This window comes from Acanthopagrus latus, chromosome 10 (genome assembly GCF_904848185.1).
Source record: "Acanthopagrus latus isolate v.2019 chromosome 10, fAcaLat1.1, whole genome shotgun sequence".
NCBI classification, from domain to species: domain Eukaryota; kingdom Metazoa; phylum Chordata; class Actinopteri; order Spariformes; family Sparidae; genus Acanthopagrus; species Acanthopagrus latus.
Window position 1 is genome coordinate 6,631,170 of NC_051048.1, and position 25,789 is coordinate 6,656,958.

At 38.9% G+C, this 25,789-nt stretch overlaps 1 protein-coding gene across 1 annotated transcript in view; it reads right to left on the reverse strand.

Moving 5' to 3' along the window:
- The window catches only part of LOC119027748, a 116,255-nt gene that overhangs the window by 70,247 nt on the left and 20,219 nt on the right, over window positions 1-25,789 (reverse strand). Inside the window, exons 8-21 of the mRNA XM_037113180.1 lie at window positions 10,118-10,340; window positions 8,964-9,230; window positions 8,312-8,578; window positions 7,555-7,797; window positions 7,239-7,352; window positions 7,079-7,094; window positions 6,910-6,983; window positions 6,761-6,811; window positions 6,574-6,647; window positions 6,127-6,211; window positions 5,990-6,049; window positions 5,607-5,667; window positions 5,295-5,362; window positions 5,153-5,157 (exon numbers count right to left, since the gene is read on the reverse strand). Of these exons, the coding sequence (XP_036969075.1) occupies window positions 5,153-5,157; window positions 5,295-5,362; window positions 5,607-5,667; window positions 5,990-6,049; window positions 6,127-6,211; window positions 6,574-6,647; window positions 6,761-6,811; window positions 6,910-6,983; window positions 7,079-7,094; window positions 7,239-7,352; window positions 7,555-7,797; window positions 8,312-8,578; window positions 8,964-9,230; window positions 10,118-10,340 (1,608 nt within the window). The remainder of the gene's footprint in view (window positions 1-5,152; window positions 5,158-5,294; window positions 5,363-5,606; window positions 5,668-5,989; window positions 6,050-6,126; window positions 6,212-6,573; window positions 6,648-6,760; window positions 6,812-6,909; window positions 6,984-7,078; window positions 7,095-7,238; window positions 7,353-7,554; window positions 7,798-8,311; window positions 8,579-8,963; window positions 9,231-10,117; window positions 10,341-25,789) is intronic.

The following is a 25,789-nucleotide window of genomic DNA, read 5'->3' on the forward strand; positions in this document are numbered from 1 at the left end:
TGGTATGATTGTCCTGTCTGCTGTCAGTGTGACTGAACGTCTACCTGCTGGTAAGTTTACAAAAACAGGAAACATTTTGAATGCATTACACAATGGAGATCAGATTGTGTAATGAAGTGATTTGTACCCTTGTGTTAAAATATGCTTGAAATGATTTATTTGAGAGGATTCATTGCGACCAAAAATAAATTTCACTGGATGAAGACAGTGTAATTCAAATGACGGATTAGAAAAGATAATAGGCAGATGTTTTGATTTTTGTGACAAATCATTTGGATTCTTGGTGCAGCATTTAAAACAATAATGTGTCATCACAGTGAGACAGCTTCTTACCTTTCACTCTCAGCTCTCTTTCTTCAGATTCTGTCCCATCAGCAAACTGACACTTGTACCAGCCATCATCTGACACTGACACTTGAATAGTCATTTCTCCTTTTGTAGATGACCTGTGGGTTCTGTTCTGAAGAGATGATCCATTTTTGTAAAAGGTAGCTGTCATCAAATGACTTGTAGTACGATTCTTACAGAGCAGAGTCACCAAGTCTCCTTCAAACAAGGTGAATGCAGGAACTTCCAGGACTGCATCAGCATCTATGTAACAGAGGTAGAGAGATGTTTTATTAATATATTTAATCAGAAGAACATATCATTTATCTGATGACATACAAGTTATTTAGCAGTGATAAAACATCAATACAAAATATGTTTTAGATTATTTGACTCATACATAGAGACTAAACATTAATAAAATACAAAGACATACAGTAATTATGCCAAAGAGCATTGAAACAACTCTGGAGGTTTGGACTTTTCAAAGACTTAAGACTACTTAGATTATTTAAGACACTTTAGTTTAGTTTATAATTTGTCAGCCATCTGTTCGTGAAGCATTTGGCAACTTGTGACTGTTGCAGCTCCCAGAGGTAATACCAAGAAACACAGCATGAGGCAGCAAACACACCATGTCACTGCCCAACATGAGTCAGTCAGTGACAGACTGTTGGAAGAGACTGTATCACCTGTTGGTTTGTTCCACTCATCAGAGTGATCTTCTTCTCTATAATTCTGCCCTGTTAAAATGATCAAATAGGTAACAGACTCATCATTTGTATTATGTTAGATAAGGTTTTGTTCATTTGATCTTTCTAACAAGTGTGAACGGCTTTTTCTACACAGCTTCAGTGACACAAACTAAAGTAGCTTTACAGTCACTAAACTTATTCCAGTGTGAAGTCAGTGGTATCACGCAGAGCTCCACTTTCCAACTAGCTTCCTTTAACAACTGAGCACTAATCCAGTCATTTCATAATGTGCACTGAGTAAAATGAAACATATATGGAAAAACACAACTACAAAAACAAGTGATCAAGAGTGATACAGTAGGAGACATATAGGACAAACATAATCAGTCAGTATAGAAAAGATAACTAGTCACCTTCAGCATGTCCGTACAGGAGTGTATTCAGCACTAAAATAAAGATGAAAACTTCATTAGACCAGAATCAAATACAAAATCCAGCTGGAGTTTCATCAGTGGCAACTTTTGTTTATCAATCAACAGTATCACACATTTCTGTGATGATATTCTGTTACACAGCTACAGAGGTGGGAAACACATTTAAAACTCTTCAATATATAGAGATGAGTAAAATAAGAAATACATGTAATTCCACAGCTATATACATAATACCTTAGATCATATACTGCACATGCATTGTCCAGGTATGTGAGCAAAACTAGTGCAAAAGGAACTAGTTGAGTAATATACTTAACATAATCCTCCAATCTGAACCAAGACAAATCAGCAACAAAGGTCATGTCTGCACAACTACTACACTGATATAAATACTGAACATCACATAGAAAGTCACAGATGTACTCACAGAATAACCCGAGCACAGCGAGCAGAGTGTGCCCCATCTTCACATCCAGCACCGACACTGTCGGCACTATCTTAGAAATGTGAGAGCAGAGTTTTTCATCAACTTCCACGTCTGAGTGCAGTTCTCACTCTGTTCTTACCTTTCACACAAAGAGCAGCAGCAGCTTTGACCGCAGCATCCTTTGACGTGTTTATGCTTCCTGTCCACTGTGAATAAATGATCAGCTCATCTCTCTTGCAAAGGTTTGTTCCTCATCCTAATTTCACATCCAAGAAACACGAGATCATTGGATTTAATCACATTACATCACACTAACATGTTATTGTTATCTACTCTGTACATGTTATGCTGTATTTCAGTGAGGGTGTGTGTTGTGTGCACACACAGTGCAGTCAGAAGTATTTAGCTACTTCCACCTTTATCACATTTTGTTATTTTGCAGAATTACGCCAAAACCAATTAAATTCCATTTTCCCTCGTCAGTCTACGCTCAGTAACTCATGATATCATATCAGTAGGGACCGGTGAGAGACAATGGAACAGAGGGGAGCTTTCTGCTCTCTTCATGCTCACTTCTGTTCATGAGAACTGTTGGTCTCTGAGCTCAGTCACTTCCTGTGGCTGAAGTTGTGGCAAAACCACCTGAAACTGAGACCAGCACCCTTCTGTGCTGAGGGAGGAGACACACACCTCTACAGTACTGCCTTTAAACTGAGTGACCACGTACTAACATTTTATTGCAGGTTTATTTGTGCATTTTATGCAGTAACTGACAGTTTGTTTGTGTTTTGTTGTTGACCCGTGTTATGTGTACAAATACTACATCGGCAAATACTCACCAGAGTAATACAGAAAATCTTGTTTGACCTCAGAATAAAGAATTTCTTAAGTTTTCAAAGTGGTGTTTAATTCAGTTAAAGAATTAAATGTTGACAAGTTAGAATAGATCATCAATCAGGTGTCTTCAGATATTAATCTAAAAAGGCCAAAGTATTATATTACCTGTCAATGTCTGACAACTTTGTATCTTGAAGACGTAACCTGGCCTGTGAGCTGCAGCCTGATCAGATGCAGTAAAAATATCTGTAAAGTGAAACGCCTTTGTTTTTGTCTCATGTTACTACCATGACTCCAGATATTAAACAGGATAATAATGAGGGAAAATCAAGTCAAATGAACAAAATACTAAAATTGACTGTGGAGTGTCTTAGTGTGAGAGCAACATAGAAAACCAGATCTCATCAGCATGACTGAAATATGTTTCCAGTTCCATTTCAAACATGATGACATGATGCTGAGATACCAAGAATTAGTCAGTGACATCACTCACACCTTGAAAGTGTTATTTTTTCCTTTTTTCTTTTTCTTTTTTTTCTTTTTTCTCTTGTGGTAGAAACTGAGTGGAGTAAAGCAGGGGGACATTTTCACCTGTGAAAGAATCAAAGAACATGAAAAGTGTAAAACAAGAGAAGTTGACAGAGTTATTATTACTCAGAGAGAACCACAACTCTTTGAGAATGAGGCTCACAGGTAACCTTGACTTGGCATCCTGGGACTTCACTACAGCCGCCCTCGTCTCAGAGGTAAAAAGGAGCACATGCACTGTGTCAGTATCAGTTAGTGTGGTTTGACGCCCCCCTGTGGTGATCTGTGGAAAAAGCTTTTATTTCACCTGCACAGTGACTGGAGTCTATCAAGTACACTGACTGACTTACTCATCAACCTGATGATGTTCATTTAAAATAAAGTTTAATAAGTTTCATTGACCTGTCTCTGTATTAACTCAAATCACTTTACATTAGCTGTCTCACAAGCATTAACTTGAGAGACACCTAGTGGTAATCTTAAGGCAGCACAGACCTGGATGAGATGGTGTCGCTGTCCGGTGCTGAAGCTGCTTCACCGTCTGTTGGTCTGCTGTTGGGAAAGTCTCAGAGGAGCTGTCCAGTGCTGAAGTGACGTGATGTTGATGTCGGTGATTCACAACCCATCAAACAGGATCCATATCAACTACATCCAGATACACGTTGCAGTCTATGCAAGAAGTCAGGTCAGATCAGGTCATTTTGCAGTAATTCAAAATACAATTTAAATTTTGTGCAATTTGGCGCCCCCACAGTTTCTGAGTGCAATAACACTGTCATAAATCTCTGCTGACTACAAACTGAACTCATTATGTTACAACAATGTTGTGTGTTGAAAACTTGTATGTTGAAGTCAACATGTATGTAATGCTGTGAACCTACCCTCTCACTGTACAAGTTACATAGATGTCTTGAAGTTTCCAAATGTGAACCAGCAGGATGTTTGGATGAAAAAGATCAACACTTTGAGACACACTGACATTAAGGGACATGATCATTGCTACAGGGCTCTGTGGCAGTTTGGCTGTGCAGTCAAAAAAGGAATTGAACTCACAACTGACAGCTGCTGGAAAAAAAACCTGTTTATTGATGTAGAAAATATTCAATGGATTTTAAAATGTGATGAATATAAGATACTTTGAGGTGAAAAAATACACACACAATACCTCTCAGTTAACTTGAAAATGACAGACAGAAAACAGACATACTGTACATGCAATAGGAGATGTTGTTTGATAGCAGATTATTACTTCTATCAAAAGTCAGTGTTGACGTCTATCCTGATCTAACACTTAACAAAGACGCTGACTTTAAAGCTGGTACCTGCTACACAAGCTCAAACATATTGTATCAAAGTTGCATTCAATGTTTCCTACAAACACTGAACAAAAACAAAAGGTGACAACACAACTGTAAAAATCAAAAGTAATGATGAAGTGTGTAAATAAAACAGGGATTCTGCTTCAGTAGTCTTGTGCTAAAAGAGACAATAATAAAATCCACATGAAGCCATTATTTGACATCATCTGCTAACAAATTAACTGTACAGAATACTGAGCATGTCTCATATTTCTACAGCAGTCTAATGAAATGCTGCCAGCTGTGATAAAAACTTTGTTCTTTCCCTTTAACCTCACATATAATGGTTACCTTTTCACCCTGCATAGCCATCACTCACCTTACATACTGACATTCTCTCTTGACCTCACATATTATTACACCTGAGAATACAGTATGTGTGAGTTATGATGTGACCTGAGCGTGAACTTGTGTCAGTAACAATCTGACGTGGGGTCAGCAGTGACCTCGGCTCATTTAAGGGAACTGTGTTGGTCCAGAATAAACGTTCTGTTCTCAGGACACTTATCAGTTCACCGTAGGTCTTCCTCCTCTTCTCTCTCCTTACAGACCTGGAAGAAAAAACACAAAAAAACAAAAGTAGTGGGTGACTCAAGATGATTTCTGACATGTTATTCTAGCTTGTATCCATTTAATCAGCTGTGAAAGATGTCATTACAGTACGGATGTTATACGGCAGCATTATTACCGAGAGATGATCCTGGTTTGACTTCAGAATAAAATGTTTCATCTGCTGCTGCAGGAGCTGATCTTCCTATAAATGGAGATCAGACATGGACATTGTCAGGGTTAATGTCTCCACTGGAGCAGTTTACATGTCTACAGGACTGAGTTAAGTAGAAAATGAAATTGTACTTAAACAATGCATATAATAAACAATACATTCCTTAAAAGAAATATGAGGCATATAAGAAGTAAGTAACAACAAACAGCTAAACTAAGACCAACATGTTGGATGATAACGGCTGCAGGTGGATACAAACTTTACTGACCTTTCTTCTTCTTCTTCTTCTTCTTGCCTTTATCGTGGCTGAAGACTTGGGCATACAGCAGACTGTCGTCTGAAACAGGGGGCAGATCTTAGGATGTGTTTGCTGCACAGATGTAAACACTACGGCCCTGTACAGCTGGATGGATGAACAGATGGACTGACTGGTGGAATAGTAATAAAATACGTTTGGGATCCATCTGTGTTTATCCAAAGTTTGAAAGACTAGAGAAATGTGTGAGATTCACAACTCTGGTGACACCTAGTGGGATTTTTTAATACTTTACCAAGGTGACCAAGATTAACAACAAGTATAGACAAATAATCACCTCCAGTCACATGATATGCAACATTTCAAATCAAAGTTTGAAGTCGACTGTTGTAACTGACTGTACCTGCAGCTCCTGTCCTCACATCAGAGTAAACTGATCTCTCCTCTGGTGTATGTTGCTTCCCTGTGAAGACAATCACATGAATCCATACAGAACAAATATAAATCAATACTTTTTACACTAAAGATATTTCTATTTACTTCCTGTATTCAGAGTACTCACTCCTCTTCCCAAAGCTTTTAAGTTCAATTGAAGAATATGTGACGTCCTGCGATCCACCTGCAACTGAAATGTACATATTTAGTTCCAGGATTTTATATCGATCACTTGGAATCAGTTCTCTTAAATCATGCAGTGGTTGCATTTCTAACGTTCACTGCAGAACCTCAGTAGACTCAGAAACAGTATCTGATCCAGAGTAGAACATGTGGCACATCTAGATAACAATGATGACACATGTGCTGCAGACACACTGATGTAGATACTTGATGAAAAAGACTCATTTTCAAAGTAACAACATCATTAATAGTAACGTGTCATCAAAGGTGATATTTTATATCAACACACTGATAATCAGGAAATGAACTAGAGATGCTAACACGCCTCTGAGGCTGGAGGTAAAGCAATGCTTTGAGCTAAATGCTAACCAGCAGTTCCAGATGTTCTGGCTTCACTTTTGGGGAGCTGTCATGTCGTCCATCTTTATTTACAGTCAATGATCCTGATTCATTAGAAGTAATGGAAGTGATCTCAGTGCTGTCAACCATAAATCTGTTCACTTAAATTCAACAGGGTGTTTCTGCACTGCATGTTAATAAAAGGTATAAACTGTACCATGTTCAGAGTCTTCAGAGTGTTTGATTGTTTCATACAGACAGACATCACCTACAGAGCACAGAAAACAAGACACAGTCAGAGTCACCTTTCTAATTGTATGATACAGGCATATATATAATTTCTTTAAGATTATTTTCAGTGTTTACCATGTTCAGGAGAGGAGTATGTGCTGCACTGAGCCTCATTCTGATCTGTGTTGGAGCTCTCAGACTGGATCGGCCTAAAACATGAAGCAAATACAAAACATTTCATAAAGAGAAACACTGAATGTCTTGATGTTATGTTCAAAATGTGACAGAACAGTTTTGCACCAACCTCTTGAAGCATGTATCTGTAAAAAGATGAAGATTTGTTGTTACATGGTTTTGTATTGTGAGTTGTTGTGCTGCTGTTCTATCTCATCAGATCAGAATGTGTCTGTATTTCTATTCAACATAAACACAAAACATCTAATAACAGAAGAAGAAGGTCTCACACTTGGAAGATCTGTAGCGATACAACAGGAGCAGAAGAAAAATAAGAACGATTCCACAAATCAGCCCAACAATCAACAGAACAGGAAATGAAGAGCGTTCAGGCCTGGACACTGCTGGAATAAATAACACATAATAACTGTTAATAACGTATGGGAGATTTTCTTCAGCTGAAAGGAAACATTCTTTCTACTGAATCTATCAGAGGAAGTTATCTGAAATGATGCTGCAAACTCAGTTCAGTATTCAAAGTTTGTTTCTCAGGCAGAAACACAGTTTACAGAAAGAAAATGGAAGAATCATTTTAATCCTACTCACCCTGAACTGACATCCAGCTCTGTGCTGACTCTTGTCCTGAGTGTTGACACTTGTAGAATCCTTCATCTGACTTTGACACTGCAGAGATATTTAACTCCCATCTGGTGTCATTTTGAATGACTTTCTCATTGTGATAGAAAAACACAGTGGAGTCAAATTTTTGGTTTCTTAATTTGCAGCTCAGACTAACAGAATCTCCCTCAGTCACAGGACGGGCAGGGCTCAGCAGGATCATATTTTTATCTGTTAAACAGTCAAAGAATACGAGGTTTCAGTCAGAGATCAGCTGGTCGAGGAACTTGAGAATGAGTGGATGTAGAGAGATGAGAAAAGATACATGCTGGCTTTATTTCTTTGACTTTTCTCATTGATTTAACAGAGATCATAAATCTGACGTTTTATCTTCATACACCTTGTGTGTCTTACTGTTCAAGAACCCTTTCAGCTGCTGAATCTGCAACCTCACAGCTAAATGTCACTAAATCCTTCACACTGGACTTTAAATGGTGATCATGGACCTAAAAACTGAAGAACACATCAGCCCCAAATCTATATTCTATATTTATACATGCTTAAAATCACAGTGTGATTAAATACTTAACTATGTTTATTAAGTGAAAACAATTCATTACTAGAGAGATCATGAAGCAGAGTGTTGGGCAGAACTCTTAACATGTCAGTGTGCTGTACTCCTCAACACACAATGGGATGCTTGAAATAAGAAGTCAAAGAAAAACAAAATATAATAAAATCATACTCTGTATAGTGATGTTGACTGAGTTGCTGAACTCTCCTGATCCAGACTCACACCAGTACACTGCATCACTGAGCCTGTAAGTGTTTAGTTTGCATGTAGATCCAGTCATTGTCCCCCAGGTGGAGCAGTCTGACAGGTATCTGTTCTCAGGTGACCTCCTCACTCTCCACTCAGTAGAGTTTCCCTCACAGCTCAGTGAGACAGAGTCAGAGGTGAAGTGTTGAGCTCTGTCAGGACTCACTGTGAGAGACGCTGATGAGTGAAAATCTGAAAAACAACATGGGATAGGAGGTCAAACAGTATTTTCAGTATTTTGTTAAAATTGTGATTTCTACCTTGAAATATTGCTTCAGTATCCAAACTAAAAGAACGCTCTGCAAATGAGAGTAAAGTTTTAACCAAGATATAATATCTTTCTCTCTCTTATTGTGTTTTATGTTAAAGAGTGAGGACAGAAGGAAACAAGTCAATTCCACCCAGTTAGGTGGAAAGTGTGAAGTTTAGCTTGACACTAGTGAGATAGACAAGATCATAAGACCACAGTAAATAAAATGACTTTTTTTCAAGATAATGTCTGTTCATCATCATTTAGAAAAAAAGATGACCAGAGCTGATATAACATCTGTTTCTTAAGAGACAGAAACAGACTGACCTGCAGACCAGACAAACTGAGGTTGACTGTAATCAGTGTAAAACACTGGATCTCCTCTTCCTCCTCTGCACCAGTAGACTCCTCCCTCTGACACTCTGATTGGTCCAGCTGAGACTTGAGAGCTCAGAGGTTCAGATGTTTTCTCTCCTCTGTACCAGAAGTATTTCCAACCAGATGATGATGGCTTCACAGAGCAGGTCAGGGTCACACTGCCCCCTACAGGAATGTCTCTGTCATCAGCCCTCAGTTCAGCCTTTGGTCTGTTTGCTGTTTGATTTAGAACAAAGACATCAAAAAGGAAATTAATGTCACTGTGATTTACTTCAGTTTATATACTGCAGCCCCTACAGATAATAAATACCTGATCTGTAAGACTTAAATTCACATTAATATTAACACTGAATTAATTTCTAAACACTGGACACATATTAGTTTAAACCTGGTCAAGGAGCTCTTACATGTCATGTCCATCTCTCTTTTCCTGGGTTTCTTAATGAATCAGCTGCTGCACTACTGAATGTTACATTTGTGAAGGTAAAACCTTGTGTTGAAGTGTTGAAGAGCCAAGTTGAACACTTTCACTGTGGTTTGTCATTGTTGAAAGACAACTGTTTAATGATCAATGATCTGTAGCCTCTTATCCTCTGCAGGCTCACAGGGTGATTATCCCAGCTCACATTTGATGAGAGCCAGGTTACATCCTGGACAGACTGTCAGTCTATCACAGAGTGAACACACAACACAGACAACCACTGACACTATCACTTACAGGAAGTGGAGACTACTCAAGTGATTCATCTGAACTAACCTGACTGCTGATTAACCTGAGTTAACTCAACCAGTTGGCTGAATGAGTCTTTCACACCCAGAAGCTTCTTACTGTGGAGAACAGTGTTAAAGTGCAGCATCATTCCAGCCTCTAAGTTATTTGAGATGCTTTTGTTGTTCCTGATGGAAAAACTACAGAACTCTGATTACTGGCTGCTCTTCAGTTATTTTATTCCAGTGCTAAAAATAATCATTCAATTCATTTAAGAGACTTCATTATTGTTGGAGAGAAATGTTTCCTGCTGTTTAGATTAATTATTTAGATCATTTAGATTAATGAAAACATTAAAAGCTTTTCAGTATGAATGACAGATAGTCCAACTTACATGATACTGTCAATGTGATGACATCACTCCACCTTGTTGAGGAATATGAGTCTCTTCTTCCTTTACACCTGTATTCTCCACTGTCAGCCTCAGTAGCTCTGATTCTCCTGTGTTCATTGTATGTTGGTATGTTTAAGTTGTCTTTAGTCCATTCATACATCCACTGATTAACTCCACCTCCCTGGATGTCACATCTGAGGGTGATCGTCTCTCCTCTGAATATCTGAGGCCAGTTGGGTTGAAGGGTCAAAGTGGCTGTTGACATAAAAATACACAGTTGAGATTCAAACAGGATTAAACACTGAACAGATAAAATGCATCATCTTCTGTTATAATCACTGTGTTCATTATGTGAATGCATGTTGTTCTGTTCTGCAGCAAACATTTCAAATATCAAATCATTCACTTCAGACACTAGACTGTTTTGACCACAGCAATATGGAAGAACATTTTCATCATCCCTCTTTGCTGTTTGTGTCTAATGTCTAGTTCATCATGCAGGATGGATTCTACTTTTTTTTAGGTTTGGTAAAATGCCTTTATGAACACATCGACACATATTCAGCATCAGGATTTCAAGTTTGTTTTGCTTAAAATCTGGTTAAAATAAAATAATATAATAATATTTTGGCATCAATAACATTAATATTTAACTCCCAGCACAACATGCTGATTGTGTGTTTTCTCAGCCTCCACTTCCTCTTGTTCACAGCTACAGTATTAGCAGCAGCACTGTGTAAACTTTTCCTCATTAACAATCTCCTTAGAAAAGAGGATTTGCACAAGATAAAAATGGAGTTAATAGAGAAAGATGTTGATCTGATATCACTGTCTGTCCAAATTGTTAAATACATTTAACAAAACAACACAGGCTCCTTTCCACCAGTTTAAATCTAGAATCTAGAATAAAACAAGACAAAACAATTTCAACCACTGAAAACATTTGGCACAACAGTGTTGTCAAAGGAACCAGTCCACAAATCCTAAATTCAGCTCTTTGTCTTTCACCCAAGTCCAGATATTGATAAATAAAACTGAACAGCAAAAAGGAAGCATCCTCAACCCATTATGACATGATGAAGCACATTTAAACATTTTTCTTTTTTCATAAAAGTGAGAGGTACTGGGCTAATGTGACTAACGATCAAACACTGTCCCTTCACACTTTGGACATTGTTTAAGAAAGTAAAGAATGTGAGTTGTGAGAAATAGAACAAATAGAAAACACTAAACTCACCAGTTTCCTCAATGACGACTGCATTACTATCAGATGTGATGAAATTTGGTTCTCTTCTCCATCCTCTGCAGGTGTATTTGCCTCCTTGTGAGATAACTATAAATGATTCATGAACATTTTCAGTCTCAAGAGGAGTTTTTGAATCATAGTCTGATGTCTGTCTGAACCACTGATATTCAAATCCAGCAGGATCCTCCACAGAACATGTCAGTGTCACGCTGCCCCCCAGTGGTATGATTGTCCTGTCTGCTGTCAGCGTGACTGAACGTCCACCTGCTGTTTGGTTCACAAAAACAGGAAACATTTTGAATACATTACACAATGTGAACCTTGATGTTTAATTAACTGACTTGTACCCTTGTGACAAAATCTGCTTGAAATTGAAGACTTCAGTCTGTAAGTACGAAGAAGGAAAAAAAAAAAGAAAAAAAACTTCACTGTATGACGACAGCGGAATTCAACTGAAAGCTCAGAAAAGATAATAGGTGGACATTTGATTTTTTGGGATGTATCATTTGGATTCTTGGTGCAGCATTTAAAACAATAATGTGTCATCACAGTGAGACAGCTTCTTACCTTTCACTCTCAGCTCTCTTTCTTCAGATTCTGTCCCATCAGCAAACTTACACTTGTACCAGCCCTCATCTGACACTGACACTCGAACTGTCATTTCTCCTGTTGAGGATGACCTGTGGTTTCTGTCGATTTTAATGAGTGATCCATCTTTGTAAAAGGAAGCTCTCATCATACGTCTTGTAATACGATGTTTACAGTGCAGAGTCACCAAGTCTCCTTCAAACAAAGTGAATTCAGGAACTTCCAGGACTGCATCAGCATCTATGTAACAGAGGTAGAGAGATGTTTTATTAATACATTCAATCAAAAGAACATATTTATCTGACAACATACAAGTCATGTCATGTCATGGTCTGTAACCACTTTATCACTTTCTCAAGGGGTCACTGGGGTTGTTGCTGCAGCCAGCCGTCTCTAGTCGAAGGCAGGGTACACCCTGGACAAGTCGCCAGCTCATCTGATGGCAGAGGCTGCCATGCAAGGTGCCCACTGCACATCAGGAGGAATGTGGGGTTCATTATCTTGCTCAAGGAGGATTTGAACCAGCAACTTTCCTATCACTAGCAGACCTGCCCTACCAGCTGAGCTACAGCCACCCCGACAAGTTACGGAGCAGTGACATTACATCAAAACAAAATGTGTTTTTTTAATGATTTTACTCATACAGAGACTAAAGTGTAATCACGTTTAAAGACATACAGAGATTATGCCAAAGAGCATTGAAACTACTCTGGAGGTTTGGACTTTTCAAAGATTTACAACTACTTAGATTATTTAAGACACTTCAGTTTGGTTTATAATTTGGCAACTTGTGACTGTTGCAGCTCCCAGAGGTAATACCAAGAAACACAGCATGAGGCAGCAAACACACCATGTCACTGCCCAACATGAGTCAGTCAGTGACAGACTGTTGGAAGAGACTGTATCACCTGTTGGTTTGTTCCACTCATCAGAGTGATCTTCTTCTCTATAATTCTGCCCTGTTAAAATGATCAAATAGGTAACAGACTCATCATTTGTATTATGTTAGATAAGGTTTTGTTCATTTGATCTTTCTAACAAGTGTGAACAGCTTTTTCTACACAGCTTCAGTGACACAAACTAAAGTAGCTTCACAGTCACTAAACTTATTCCAGTGTGAAGTCAGTGGTATCATGCAGAGCTCCACTTTCCAACTAGCTTCCTTTAACAACTGAGCACTAATCCAGTCATTTCATGATGTGCACTGAGTAAAATGAAACATATATGGAAAAACACAACTGCAAAAACAAGTGATCAAGAGTGATACAGTAGGAGACATATAGGACAAACATAATCAGTCAGTATAGAAAAGATAACTAGTCACCTTCAGCATGTCCGTACAGGAGTGTATTCAGCACTAAAATAAAGATGAAAACTTCATTAGACCAGAATCAAATACAAAATCCAGCTGGAGTTTCATCAATAGTTGAGTAATATACTTAACATAATCCTCCAATCTGAACCAAGACAAATCAGCAACAAAGTTCATGTCTGCACAACTACTACACTGATATAAATACTGAACATCACATAGAAAGTCACAGATGTACTCACAGAATAACCCGAGCACAGCGAGCAGAGTGTGCCCCATCTTCACATCCAGCACCGACACTGTCGGCACTATCTTAGAAATGTGACAGCAGAGTTTTTCATCAACTTCCTCGTCTGAGTGCAGTTCTCACTCTGTTCTTACCTTTCACACAAAGAGCTGCAGCGGCTTTGACCGCAGCATCCTTTGACATGTTTATGCTTCCTGTCCACTGTGAATAAATTATCAGCTCATCTCTCTTGCAAAGCTTTGTTCCTCATGCTAATCTCACGTCCAAGAAACACAAGATCATTGGATTTAATCACATTACATCACACTAACATGTTATTGTTATCTACTCTGTACATGTTATGCTGTATTTCAGTGAGGGTGTGTGTTGTGTGCACACACAGTGCAGTCAGAAGTATTTAGCTACCTCCACCTTTATCACATTTTGTTATTTTACAGAATTACGCCAAAACCAATTAAATTCCATTTTCCCTCGTCAGTCTACGCTCAGTAACTCATGATGTCAAAGTAGTAGTGAATAATGAGAGACAATGGAACAGAGGGGAGCTTTCTGCTCTCTTCATGCTCACTTCTGTTCATGAGAACTGTTGGTCTCAGAGTTCAGTCACTTCCTGTGGCTGAAGTTGTGGCAAAACCACCTGAAACTGAGACCATGGAAAGATTCTGTGCTGAGGGGAGGAGACACACACCTCTACAGTACTGCCTTTAAACTGTGTGACCACGTACTAACATTTTATTGCAGTAAATGCTGACAGTTTGTGTGACCACACTGCCTGTGTGTTGTTGTGGGTCTGTGTTTTGTGTGCACTATGACACGAATACAGTTTTGTTTCAAATACTTACATCTTCAAAGTGGTGTTTTACTCAGTTAAAGAATCGAATTTAGATGAGTTAGAATATATAATCTAAAAAGGCCAAATTATAGTATTACCTGTCAATGTTTGACAACGTTGTGTCTTGAAGACGTAACCTGGCCTGTGAGCTGCAGCCTGATCAGATGCAGTAAAGATTTCTGTAAAGTGAGACGCCTTTGTTTTTGTCTCATGTTACTACGATGACTCCAGATATTAAATAGGATAATAATGAGGGAAAATCAAGTCAAATGAACAAAATACCAAAATTGACTGTGTCTTAGTGTGAGAGCAACATAGAAAGCTAGATCTCATCAGCATGACTGAAATATGTTTCCAGTTCCATTTCAAACTTGATGATGTGATGCTGAGATACTAAGAATTAGACAGTGACATCATTCACACCTCGGAAGCGTTATTTTTTTTTCTCTTGTGGTAGAAACTGAGTGGAGTAAAGCAGGGGGACATTTTCACCTGTGAAAGAGTCAAAGAACATGAAAAGTGTAAAACAAGAGAAGTTGACAGAGTTATTATTACTTAGAGAGAACTACAACTCTTTGAGAATGAGGCTCTCAGGTAACCTTGACTTGGCATCCTGTGACTTCACTACAGCCGCCCTCGTCTCAGAGGTAAAAAGCAGCACATGCATTGTGTCAGTATCAGTTAGTGTGGTTTGAATCCCCCCTGTGGTGATCTGTGGAAAAAGATTTTATTTCACTGCACAGTGACTGGAGTCTATCAAGTACACTGACTGACTTACTCATCAACCTGATGATGTTCATTTAAAATAAAGTTTAAGATGTTTCATTGACCTGTCTCTGTATTAACTTAAATCACATCTCCTTATCATTGCTACCTGGTAAACTCACACTGGTACACTGTATTACATTTAAGAAGAAGAAGACTCCCTGTACAGCTCAGTGCTGCACCAGACATTGAAGACCGTGTTACACACTTACTGTCTGGAGTTTAAAGGACTGAGATGACGGTTCACCTGCAGATGTTGAGCCATTAGGGAAGTGGTTCAGGAGTCTCTTGGGTTTGGTCCTTCAGAGTTTTGCTCATACTGTACGTGGTCCCTTGAAGCTGTTGAGGGAGAAGTAGCTGTGTGAAGGGACGCAACACAGTTTGCTGGAAATGTCAGTAACTTCAGGTTGAAACTGCCTCAGGCTTGTGAGACACCTAGTGGCAATCTTGAGGCAGCACAGGAGCAGATGAACAGATGGTGTCGCTGTCCGGTGCTGAAGCTGCTTCACCGTCTGTTAGTCTGCTGTTGGGAAAGTCTCAGAGGAGCTGTCCAGTGCTGAAGTGACCCAACGCTGATGTCGGTGATTCACAAACGATTAAACAGGATCCATATCAAGTACATCCAGATACACGTTGCAGTCTATGCAAGAAGTCAGGTCAGATCAGGTCATTTTGCAGAACTTCAAAATAAAATTTAAATTTTGCGCAATTTGGCGCCGCCCACAGTTCCTGATTGCAATAACACTGTCATAAATCTCTCTGCTGACTACAAACTAAAATAATTATGTTATAACCATGTTGTGTGTTGAAAACTTGTATGTTGAAGTCAACATGTATGTAATGCTGTGATCCTACCCTCTCACTGAAGGTACACACTGTACATGTGTACAAGTTACATAGATGTCTTGAAGTTTCCAAATGTGAACCAGCAGGATGTTTGGATGAAAAAGATCAACACTTTAAGACACACTGACATTAAGGGACATGATCATTGCTACAGGACTCTGTGGCAGTTTGGCTGTGCAGTCAAAAAAGGAATTAAAAACACAACGGACAGCTTACTGCTGGAAAACAAACTGTTTATTCATGCAGATATTCAATAGATTTTAAAATACGATGAATATAAGATACTTTGAGGTGAAAAAATACACACAATACCTCTCAGTTAACTTGAAAATGACAGAGAGAAAACAGACATACTGTACATGCAATAGGAGATGTTGTTTGATAGCAGATTATTACTTCTATCAAAAGTCAGTGTTGACGTCTATCCTGATCTAACACTTAACAAAGACGCTGACTTTAAAGCTGGTACCCTGCTACACAAGCTCAAACATTCCTACAAACACTGAACACAAACAAAAGGTGACAACATAACTGTAAAAATGAAAAGTAATGATGAAGTGTGTAAATAAAACAGGGATTCTGCTTCAGTAGTCTTGTGCTAAAAGAGACAATAATAAAATCCACATGAAGCCATTATTTGACATCATCTGCTAACAAATTAACTGTACAGAATACTGAGCATGTCTCATATTTCTACAGCAGTCTAATGAAATGCTGTCAACCATTTTCCTCTTGCTCCTCTCCTCTCTCCTCACAGAGCTGGAAGAAAACCACAGAAAACAAAGATACAGTGTAACAATGATTTCTGTCGTTATTCTGTACGACACATCTGCTCTGCACAGCTTTATGGATGAAGAGATGGATTGACAGGTAGAATACAAATAAAGGAAACGTTGGATCCTTTTGTGTTTGTTTCATGACAACACGGCAGCGTCTGATATCTAAATGAAAATCAAAACACTTTAGAATCAAATTTGATCACCAATTAGATTTGTACGTTTCCACCCCTGGTGACACCTAGTGGTAGAAAATCAACTGCACGAGCACTCATAGTTACCTGCAGTGTTACGATGACTGACGGTCCCTGCAGCTCATGTCCTCACATTAGAGTAAACTGGTTCCTCTGGTGTATGTTGCAGCCCTGTGAAGACAATCACATGAATCCATGCAGGAAAAAAAAAAATTAATTCTATTTTCTTATTGTATTTAGTCACTCAACCTTCTTCTTGTTCAATCGAAGAATATGTGACGTCCTGGGATCCACCTGCAACTGAAATGTACATATTTAGTTGCAGGATTTTATATCGATCACTTGGAATCAGTTTGTTTAAATCATGAAGATGCTGCATTTCTAATGTAATGTTCATGTTAATAAAAGGTATAAACTGTACCATGTTCAGTGTCTTTAGAGCGTTTGATTGTTTCATACAGACAGACATCACCTACAGAGCAGAGAAAACAAGACACAGTCAGAGTCCTATTGTCATGTTACACTTAAAAACAGGATCCTCAGGTCATGTGTGGCCTCTAGAAGTGTGAATATACCAAGATTACTGCATGTTTACCATGGAGAAGAGAGTCGTATGTGCTGCACTGAGCCTCATTCTGATCTGTGTTGGAGCTCTCAGACTGGATCGGCCTAAAACAAGAAACAAATACAAAACATGTAATAAACAGGAACACTGAACGTCTTGCTGTTATGTGTTATGTTCAAATGTGACAAAACAGTTTTGCACCAACCTCTTGAAGCATGTATCTGTAAAAAGATAAAGATTTGTTGTTACATAGTTTTGTATTGTGAGTTGTTGTACTGCTGTTCTATCTCATCAGATCAGAATGTGTCTGTATTTCAATTCAACATAAACACAAAACATCTAACAACAGAAGAAGAAGGTCTCACACTTGGAAGATCTGTAGCGATACAACAGGAGCAGAAGAAGAATAAGAACGATTCCACAAATCAGCCCAACAATCAACAGAACAGGAAATGAAGAGTGTTCAGGCCTGGACACTGCTGGAATAAATAACACATAATAACTGTTAACAAACTTATAGAACATGTTTCTAACACTGAATTTACAAAGTGCTTAATGAATACAACAGTTGTTGTTCAGAGGTATAAATACACATGAACAGACACAATGAAGATCCCTGTTTCAACTTCACACATGTTGTGATACACAAGTAAACACTGACAGTACAAAATATACCAACATGTCAGAATACAGTGTGAAATCAGCTCTTTGCAATAAACCATGATGGAGATTTTCTTAAGACACATTCCTTGTTACTGAAGCCATCAGGGGAAGTTATCTGAAATGATGCTGCTTCAAACTCAGTTCAGTATTCAAAGTTTGTTTCTCAGACAGAAACACAGTTTACAGAAAGAAAATGGAAGAATCATTTTAATCCTACTCACCCTGAACTGACATCCAGCTCTGTGCTGACTCTTGTCCTGAGTGTTGACACTTGTAGAATCCTTCATCTGACTTTGACACTGCAGAGATATTTAACTCCCATCTGGTGTCACTTTGAATGACTTTCTCATTGTGATAGAAAAACACAGTGGAGTCAAATGTTTGTCTTCTTAATTTGCAGCTCAGACTAACAGAATCTCCCTCAGTCACAGGACGGGCAGGGCTCAGCAGGATCATATTTTTATCTGTTAAACAGTCAAAGAATACGAGGTTTCAGTCAGAGATCAGCTGGTGGAGGAACTTGAGAATGAGTGGATGTAGAGAGATGAGAAACATGCTGGCTTTATTTCTTTGACTTTTCTCATTGATTTAACAGAGATCATAAATCTGACGTTTTATCTTCATACACCTTGTGTGTCTTACTGTTCAAGAACCCTTTCAGCTGCTGAATCTGCAACCTCACAGCTAAATGTCACTAAATCCTTCACACTGGACTTTAAATGGTGATCATGGACCTAAAAACTGAAGAACACATCAGCCACAAATCTATATTCTATATTTATACATGTTTAAAATCACAGTGTGATTAAACACTTAACTATGTTTACTAAGTGAAAACAATTCATTACTAGAGAGATCATGAAGCAGAGTGTTGGGCAGAACTCTTAACATGTCAGTGTGCTGTACTCCTCAACACACAATGGGATGTTTGAAATAAGAAGTCAAAGAAAAACTAAATATAATAAAATCATACTCTGTATAGTGATGTTGACTGAGTTGCTGAACTCTCCTGATCCAGACTCACACCAGTACACTGCATCACTGAGCCAGTAAGTCTTTAGTTTGCATGTAGATCCAGTCATTGTCCCCCAGGTGGAGCAGTCTGACAGGTATCTGTTTTTATTAAACCTCCTCACTCTCCACTCAGTAGAGTTTCCCTCACAGCTCAGTGAGACAGAGTCAGAGGTGAAGTGTTGAGCTCTGTCAGGACTCACTGTGAGAGACGCTGATGAGTGAAAATCTGAAAAACAACATGTGATAAGAGGTCAAACAGAGCTCAGAGATCTTTAGATAGAAAATGTCTCAGTTCAAATAGTATTTAGGTTTGTTTTTGTTTTTATTGTAACAAAGTTCAGTATATTGGTCACATTATGATTTCTACTTTGACCCCTTGATACCATTTTCAGTTGATTTTAAATGATAGCCAACCAAGTGACTACAGCTGCTGTAAGCAGTAATAAGAGCTTAAGTATCCAGACTAAAAGTACTTTTTGCAAATGAGAGTAAAGTTTTAACCAAGATATCATCTCTCTCTCTCTCTCTCTCTCTTTTTGTGTTTCATGCCAAAGAGTGAGGACAGAAGGAAACAAGTAAATTCCACCCAGTAAGGTGGAAAGTGTGAAGTTTAGCTTGATGCTAGTAAGAGAAACAAGATCATAAGACAGAAAATGAATTTCAATCTTTTCAAGATACTGTTTGTTTATCAACATTTAAAAAAAGATGCTGATATGACATCTGTTTAAGAGACAGAAACAGACTGACCTGCAGACCAGACAAACTGAGGTTGACTGTAATCAGTGTAAAACACTGGATCTCCTCTTCCAGCTCTGCACACATATCCTGCTGTGTGTGTCTGTCCATCAACAATGTAGGAATCCTGTTCAGTCCCACTGCTGCTGCCAGGTAGCAGCTCATAGCTGTAGAAGTTGTCTGATGGATCAGGAACAGTCTTATACCAGTAGAACCTCCATCCTGCAGATTGATCTTTAACTCTGCAGTTCAGAGTTACTGAGGCTCCAGCACTCAGCCATGATGGAGACACAGTGAGGACAGACTGGGCTTCTGTTGGAAAATGAGTTTTCAGAATGAAAACATGTGTTGATAGAGGATCAAATACATTCTGCACAATCAGTACATACTGAAGATTTACTTTAAAAAGAAAAAATGTATATATGAACTGTATTATTTTGTCTTTGAAAGAAATGTGATGTGACTTACTGTCTGATACTGTCAGTATGAAGGAATCACTCCAATCTGTTGAAGACTTTTCTCTTTTCTTTCTGCCCTTACACCTGTAGACTCCACTGTGGGATGCAGAAACAGATCTAATGCTGAGTTCATTTTGATTTGAAGGTTTTTCTGAGCTGCTTGTTCTCCATTCATACTCCCACTCAGTGTCTCCTCCATCTTTGATCTCACATCTGAGAGTGATCCTCTCTCCTCTGTATATTTCAGACCAGTTTGGCTGCAGAGTCACAACAGCCTTGATTGGAACTGTTCAAGTTCAACAATTCACAGACAGGAAACAAAAATGTCAGAAGATTATTTATGTATTTTTTGTTCATGCGTGAGTAAGAGTGAAAACATGGCTGGTTGGATTTTTTTTTTCCTGTATATCAAACTCAGTGAAAAACATTTTTCAAGATAAAATCAAGGCTAATTCTTTCAAGTGATTCTTTCTGTAATACTAATTTTGACCACAAGAGGCTGAAGTGCACCACCATCATGTCCTGAATAAGATTAAAATCATCTGTGTTCCTCCAGTGGAGTTTTAATTTCTCTCTGCGCTCTGAACACAAGATGTATCTATCACATTATATGTTAGCAGGTTATGTAACATGACTGTCTTTTAATGAGAAACATGTCATACTAATGCTAATGAGCCATTAGTGTCACGTTATGAACATAACAAACATCAGGATTTAAAGTTTGCTCTGTAAAAATCTGGTTAAAATAAAAACATGTAGTGATTTTGGCATTAATCACATTAATGTTTAACTCCCAGCAAAACATGCTGACTGTGTGTTTTCTCAGCCTCCACTTCCTCTTGTTCACAGCTACAGTATGAGCAGCAGCACTGTGTAAACTTTTCCTCATGAAAAATCTCCCAGTTCCAGATATTGATCATTAAAACTGAACAACATAAATGAAGCATCATCAAATCTTTGTTTCTGTTAACAAAGTGAAGGAGGTCAAACCAGCAGCTCATTGTTGGCATGATGAAGGAGATTTAAACAGTTTTTTTTATTTGTTTTCAGAAAAGTGAGAGTTACTGGACTAACACGACTAACAATCACTTTCCCTTCACACTTTGGACGTTGTTTAAGAACATAAAGACTGTAGGTTGTTTATTCCATTAGAAAATACTAAACTCACCAGTTTCATAAATGACGACTTCATTACTTTCAGGTGTGATGACATGTGGTTCACTTCTCCATCCTCTGCAGGTGTATTTGCCTCCTTGTGAGATAACTCTGTTTGATTCATCAAAATTCTCAGTGTAAAGAAAAGTTTTTCCAGAATAGTCTGACTTCTGTCTGAACCACTGATATCTGAATCCAGCAGGATCCTCCACAGAACATGTCAGTGTCACGTTGCCCCCCAGTGGTATGATTGTCCTGTCTGCTGTCAGTGTGACTCTACGTCTACCTGCTGTTTGGTTGGGAAACACAAGGAAATAACTGTCACGAACATGTCATCAAAAATGTTGTAATGTTTTTACAATGAACTGATGTGTTGAACAATTTTGACACCACAAACAGCTGCAAGTACAGAAAACAAGAAAACAGAGAAAGGTTTTTCACATCAAGATAACGTGTTTCAATACTAAACACATTCCTGGAGACCACTAGTAGGAAAAGACTGATAGTATGTGAACCCAATATCTGAAATAATAATATCAGGCAATCAGCCTCTCAGACACCAGTATTCTTGTGACAAGACTGTCGGGCTGTTTATTAATTGGTTAATTGAAGGCAGATGAAAGCTTAACTTGTTGTTCAGCACTTGATAGTATTTTAAGAGAAGTATGAAGACTTCATGTTGAATCTACTGCAAGAAGAATCAAAACTTGACTGGATGAACTCAGTGAAATGCAACTGAAAAATTAGAAAAGCTAAGAAGTGAATGTTTGTTGTTTAGAGATTTTGTGACGAATCATTTGGATTCTTGGTGCAACATTTAAAACGATAATGTGTCATCACAGTGAGACAGCTTCTTACCTTTCACTCTCAGCTCTCTTTCTTCAGATTCTGTCCCATCAGCAAACTGACACTTGTACCTGCCCTCATCTGACACTGACACTCGAACTGTCAATTCTCCTGTTGTGGATGACCGATGGTTTGTGTCCATTTTAATAAGTGATCCATCTTTGTAAAAGGAAGCTGTCATCATATGTCTTGCAGTACGATGTTTACAGCGCAGAGTCACAGACTCTCCTTCAAACAAAGTGAATGCAGGAATTTCCAGGACTGCATCAGCACCTGTGTAACAGAGGTAGAGAGATGTTTTATTAATACGTTCAATCAAAAGAACATATAATTTATCTGACAACATACAAGTTATTTCATGTCATGTCATGGTCTGTAACCACTTTATCACTTTCTCAAGGGGTCACTGGGGTTGTTGCTGCAGCCAGCCGTCTCTAGTCGAAGGCAGGGTACACCCTGGACAAGTCGCCAGCTCATCTGATGGCAGCAGCTGCCATGCAAGGTGCCCACTGCACATCAGGAGGAATTTGGGGTTCATTATCTTGCTCAAGGAGGATTTGAACCAGCAACTTTCCTATCACTAGCAGACCTGCCCTACCTCCTGAGCTACAGCCGCCCCGTCAAGTTACGGAGCAGTGATATTACATCAAAACAAAATGATTTTACTCATACAGAGACTAAAGTGTAATAAAGTTTAAAGACATACAGAGATTATGCCAAAGATTATTGAAACTACTCTGGAGGTTTGGACTTTCCAAAGACTTACAACTACTGAGATTATTTAAGACACTTCAGTTTAGTTTATAATTTGTCAGCCATCTGTTTGTGAAGCATTTGGCAACTTGTGACTGTTGCAGCTCCCAGAGGTAATACCAAGAAACACAGCATGAGGCAGCAAACACACCATGTCACTGCCCAACATGAGTCAGTCAGTGACAGACTGTTGGAAGAGACTGTATCACCTGTTGGTTTGTTCCCCTCATCAGAGTGATCTTCTTCTCTATAATTCTGCCCTGTTAAAATGATCAAATAGGTAACAGACTCATCATTTGTATTATGTTAGATAAGGTTTTGTTCATTTGATCTTTCTAACAAGTGTGAACAGCTTTTTCTACACAGCTTCAGTGAACCAAACTAAAGTAGCTTCACAGTCACTAAACTTATTCCAGTGTGAAGTCAGTGGTATCATGCAGAGCTCCACTTTCCAACTAGCTTCCTTTAACAACTGAGCACTAATCCAGTCAACAAGTGATCAAGAGTGATACAGTAGGAGACATATAGGACAAACATAATCAGTCAGTATAGAAAAGATAACTAGTCACCTTCAGCATGTCCGTACAGGAGTGTATTCAGCACTAAAATAAAGATGAAAACTTCATTAGACCAGAATCAAATACAGAATCCAGCTGGAGTTTCATCAATAGTTGAGTAATATACTTAACATAATCCTCCAATCTGAACCAAGACAAATCAGCAACAAAGGTCATGTCTGCACAACTACTACACTGATATAAATACTGAACATCACATAGAAAGTCACAGATGTACTCACAGAATAACCCGAGCACAGCGAGCAGAGTGTGCCCCATCTTCACATCCAGCACCGACACTGTCGGCACTATCTTAGAAATGTGAGAGCAGAGTTTTTCATCAACTTCCTCGTCTGAGTGCAGTTCTCACTCTGTTTCACACAAAGAGCAGCAGCGGCTTTGACCGCAGCATCCTTTGACATGTTTATGCTTCCTGTCCACTGTGAATAAATTATCAGCTCATCTGTCTTGCAAAGGTTTGTTCCTCATTCTAATCTCACATCCAAGAAACACAAGATCATTGGATTTAATCACATTACATCACACTAACATTTTATTGTCATCGAACCTGTACATGTTAAGCTGTATTTCAGTCAGAAAACATTTAGGTACCTCCACCTTTATCACATTTTGTTATTTTACAGAATTACGCCAAAATCAATTAAATTCCATTTTCCCTCGTCAGTCTACGCTCAGTAACTCATGATGTCAAAGTAGTAGTGAATAATGAGAGACAATGGAACAGAGGGGAGCTTTCTGCTCTCTTCATGCTCACTTCTGTTCATGAGAACTGTTGGTCTCAGAGTTCAGTCACTTCCTGTGGCTGAAGTTGTGGCAAAACCACCCGAAACTGAGACCAGCACCCTTCTGTGCTGAGGGGAGGAGACACACACCTCTACAGTACTACAGTGCATTTTATGCAGTAAATGACCGTTTGTTTGTGTGTTGTTGACCCGCGTTATGTGTACAAATACTACATCAGCAAATACTCACCAGAGTAATACAATCCTTAGTTTGACTGAAAAAATGAGGTCGATACAGAATTAGCAGTTTACATAATAATGCTGAAGACTGACTTGTCTGTTGGATATATATAAAAGGTTGGTAATGAGTGAATCACAGCAGGGAGCGCAACACAGTGTCTCCTCCTCCAGCTCTGTACAGAGTGTATCATTCTAACACATGCTGACCAATGACTGTAGGAAATGCTTTAATGTAAGTCCTTCATTGATGAGTGTAACATGCTCATTTGAATCAGTAGGTAAAATGCATCTTATCATTGCAGAGCAGGGTTAAAGTTTTGCATCTCCTGTGTTTGGTCAGGTGCTGAATCAGCTCAAACTTCAGCACTACCATTGCAGTGCATGTCACCCTGAGAGCAACTTGAACGTTTTCACCAGACATTGAAGACCACTGTCGTTTCTGGGCTGTCTTCATCAAAAGTGTTGGCATGTAGTTTGATCATAAAAGAAATCTGCGGAGACGAGGCTGGGTGGAAATAGAGGGCAATGAAACAGATCTCAAGCCTGCGTCTGAACCAGAGCGGCCACACGCTGGTATTCTCAGATCTATGACAAAGTACTGCCCAATGCTTTGCTTTATCAGAAATCTATATGAGCCCTTGATGTCAGAAGTACCACCCCACTTTCTTTACCTGTGTGGGCCTTTTTAGAGTCCATTCACTCGCACCTACCTACTTCTTCTAATTGGTTACTTTGGTGGATTGAGGGTCCATCTATCCAATAGGAGAAAGAGGGGTGACCTATCTCCTCCATCTGGAATCGCTCATCTTCTGGACATTCCCTAACTCTGCCGATGAGAGATTTAGCTGTCTCCTCATGCATATATGAAATGTGTACATTAAGTCAGCTGTTTTGAATTCAGTTTTAATGCTGTATTGGTGGACTCGTCCTCAAGCTAAACTTTTAACGCAAACACGGCTGATTAATTGCTCTGGGGCCCCTGGACATGTCAACACCACACCAGCCACTCTCCTTACTTCACAGTAAGGGTAAACAAACTATCACTGTTAAATCATAACTTGGAATGTGTAACTGTGCAGACACCTCACCATGCAACACACTTACTGTCTGGAGTTTAAAAGGACTGAGATGAGGGCT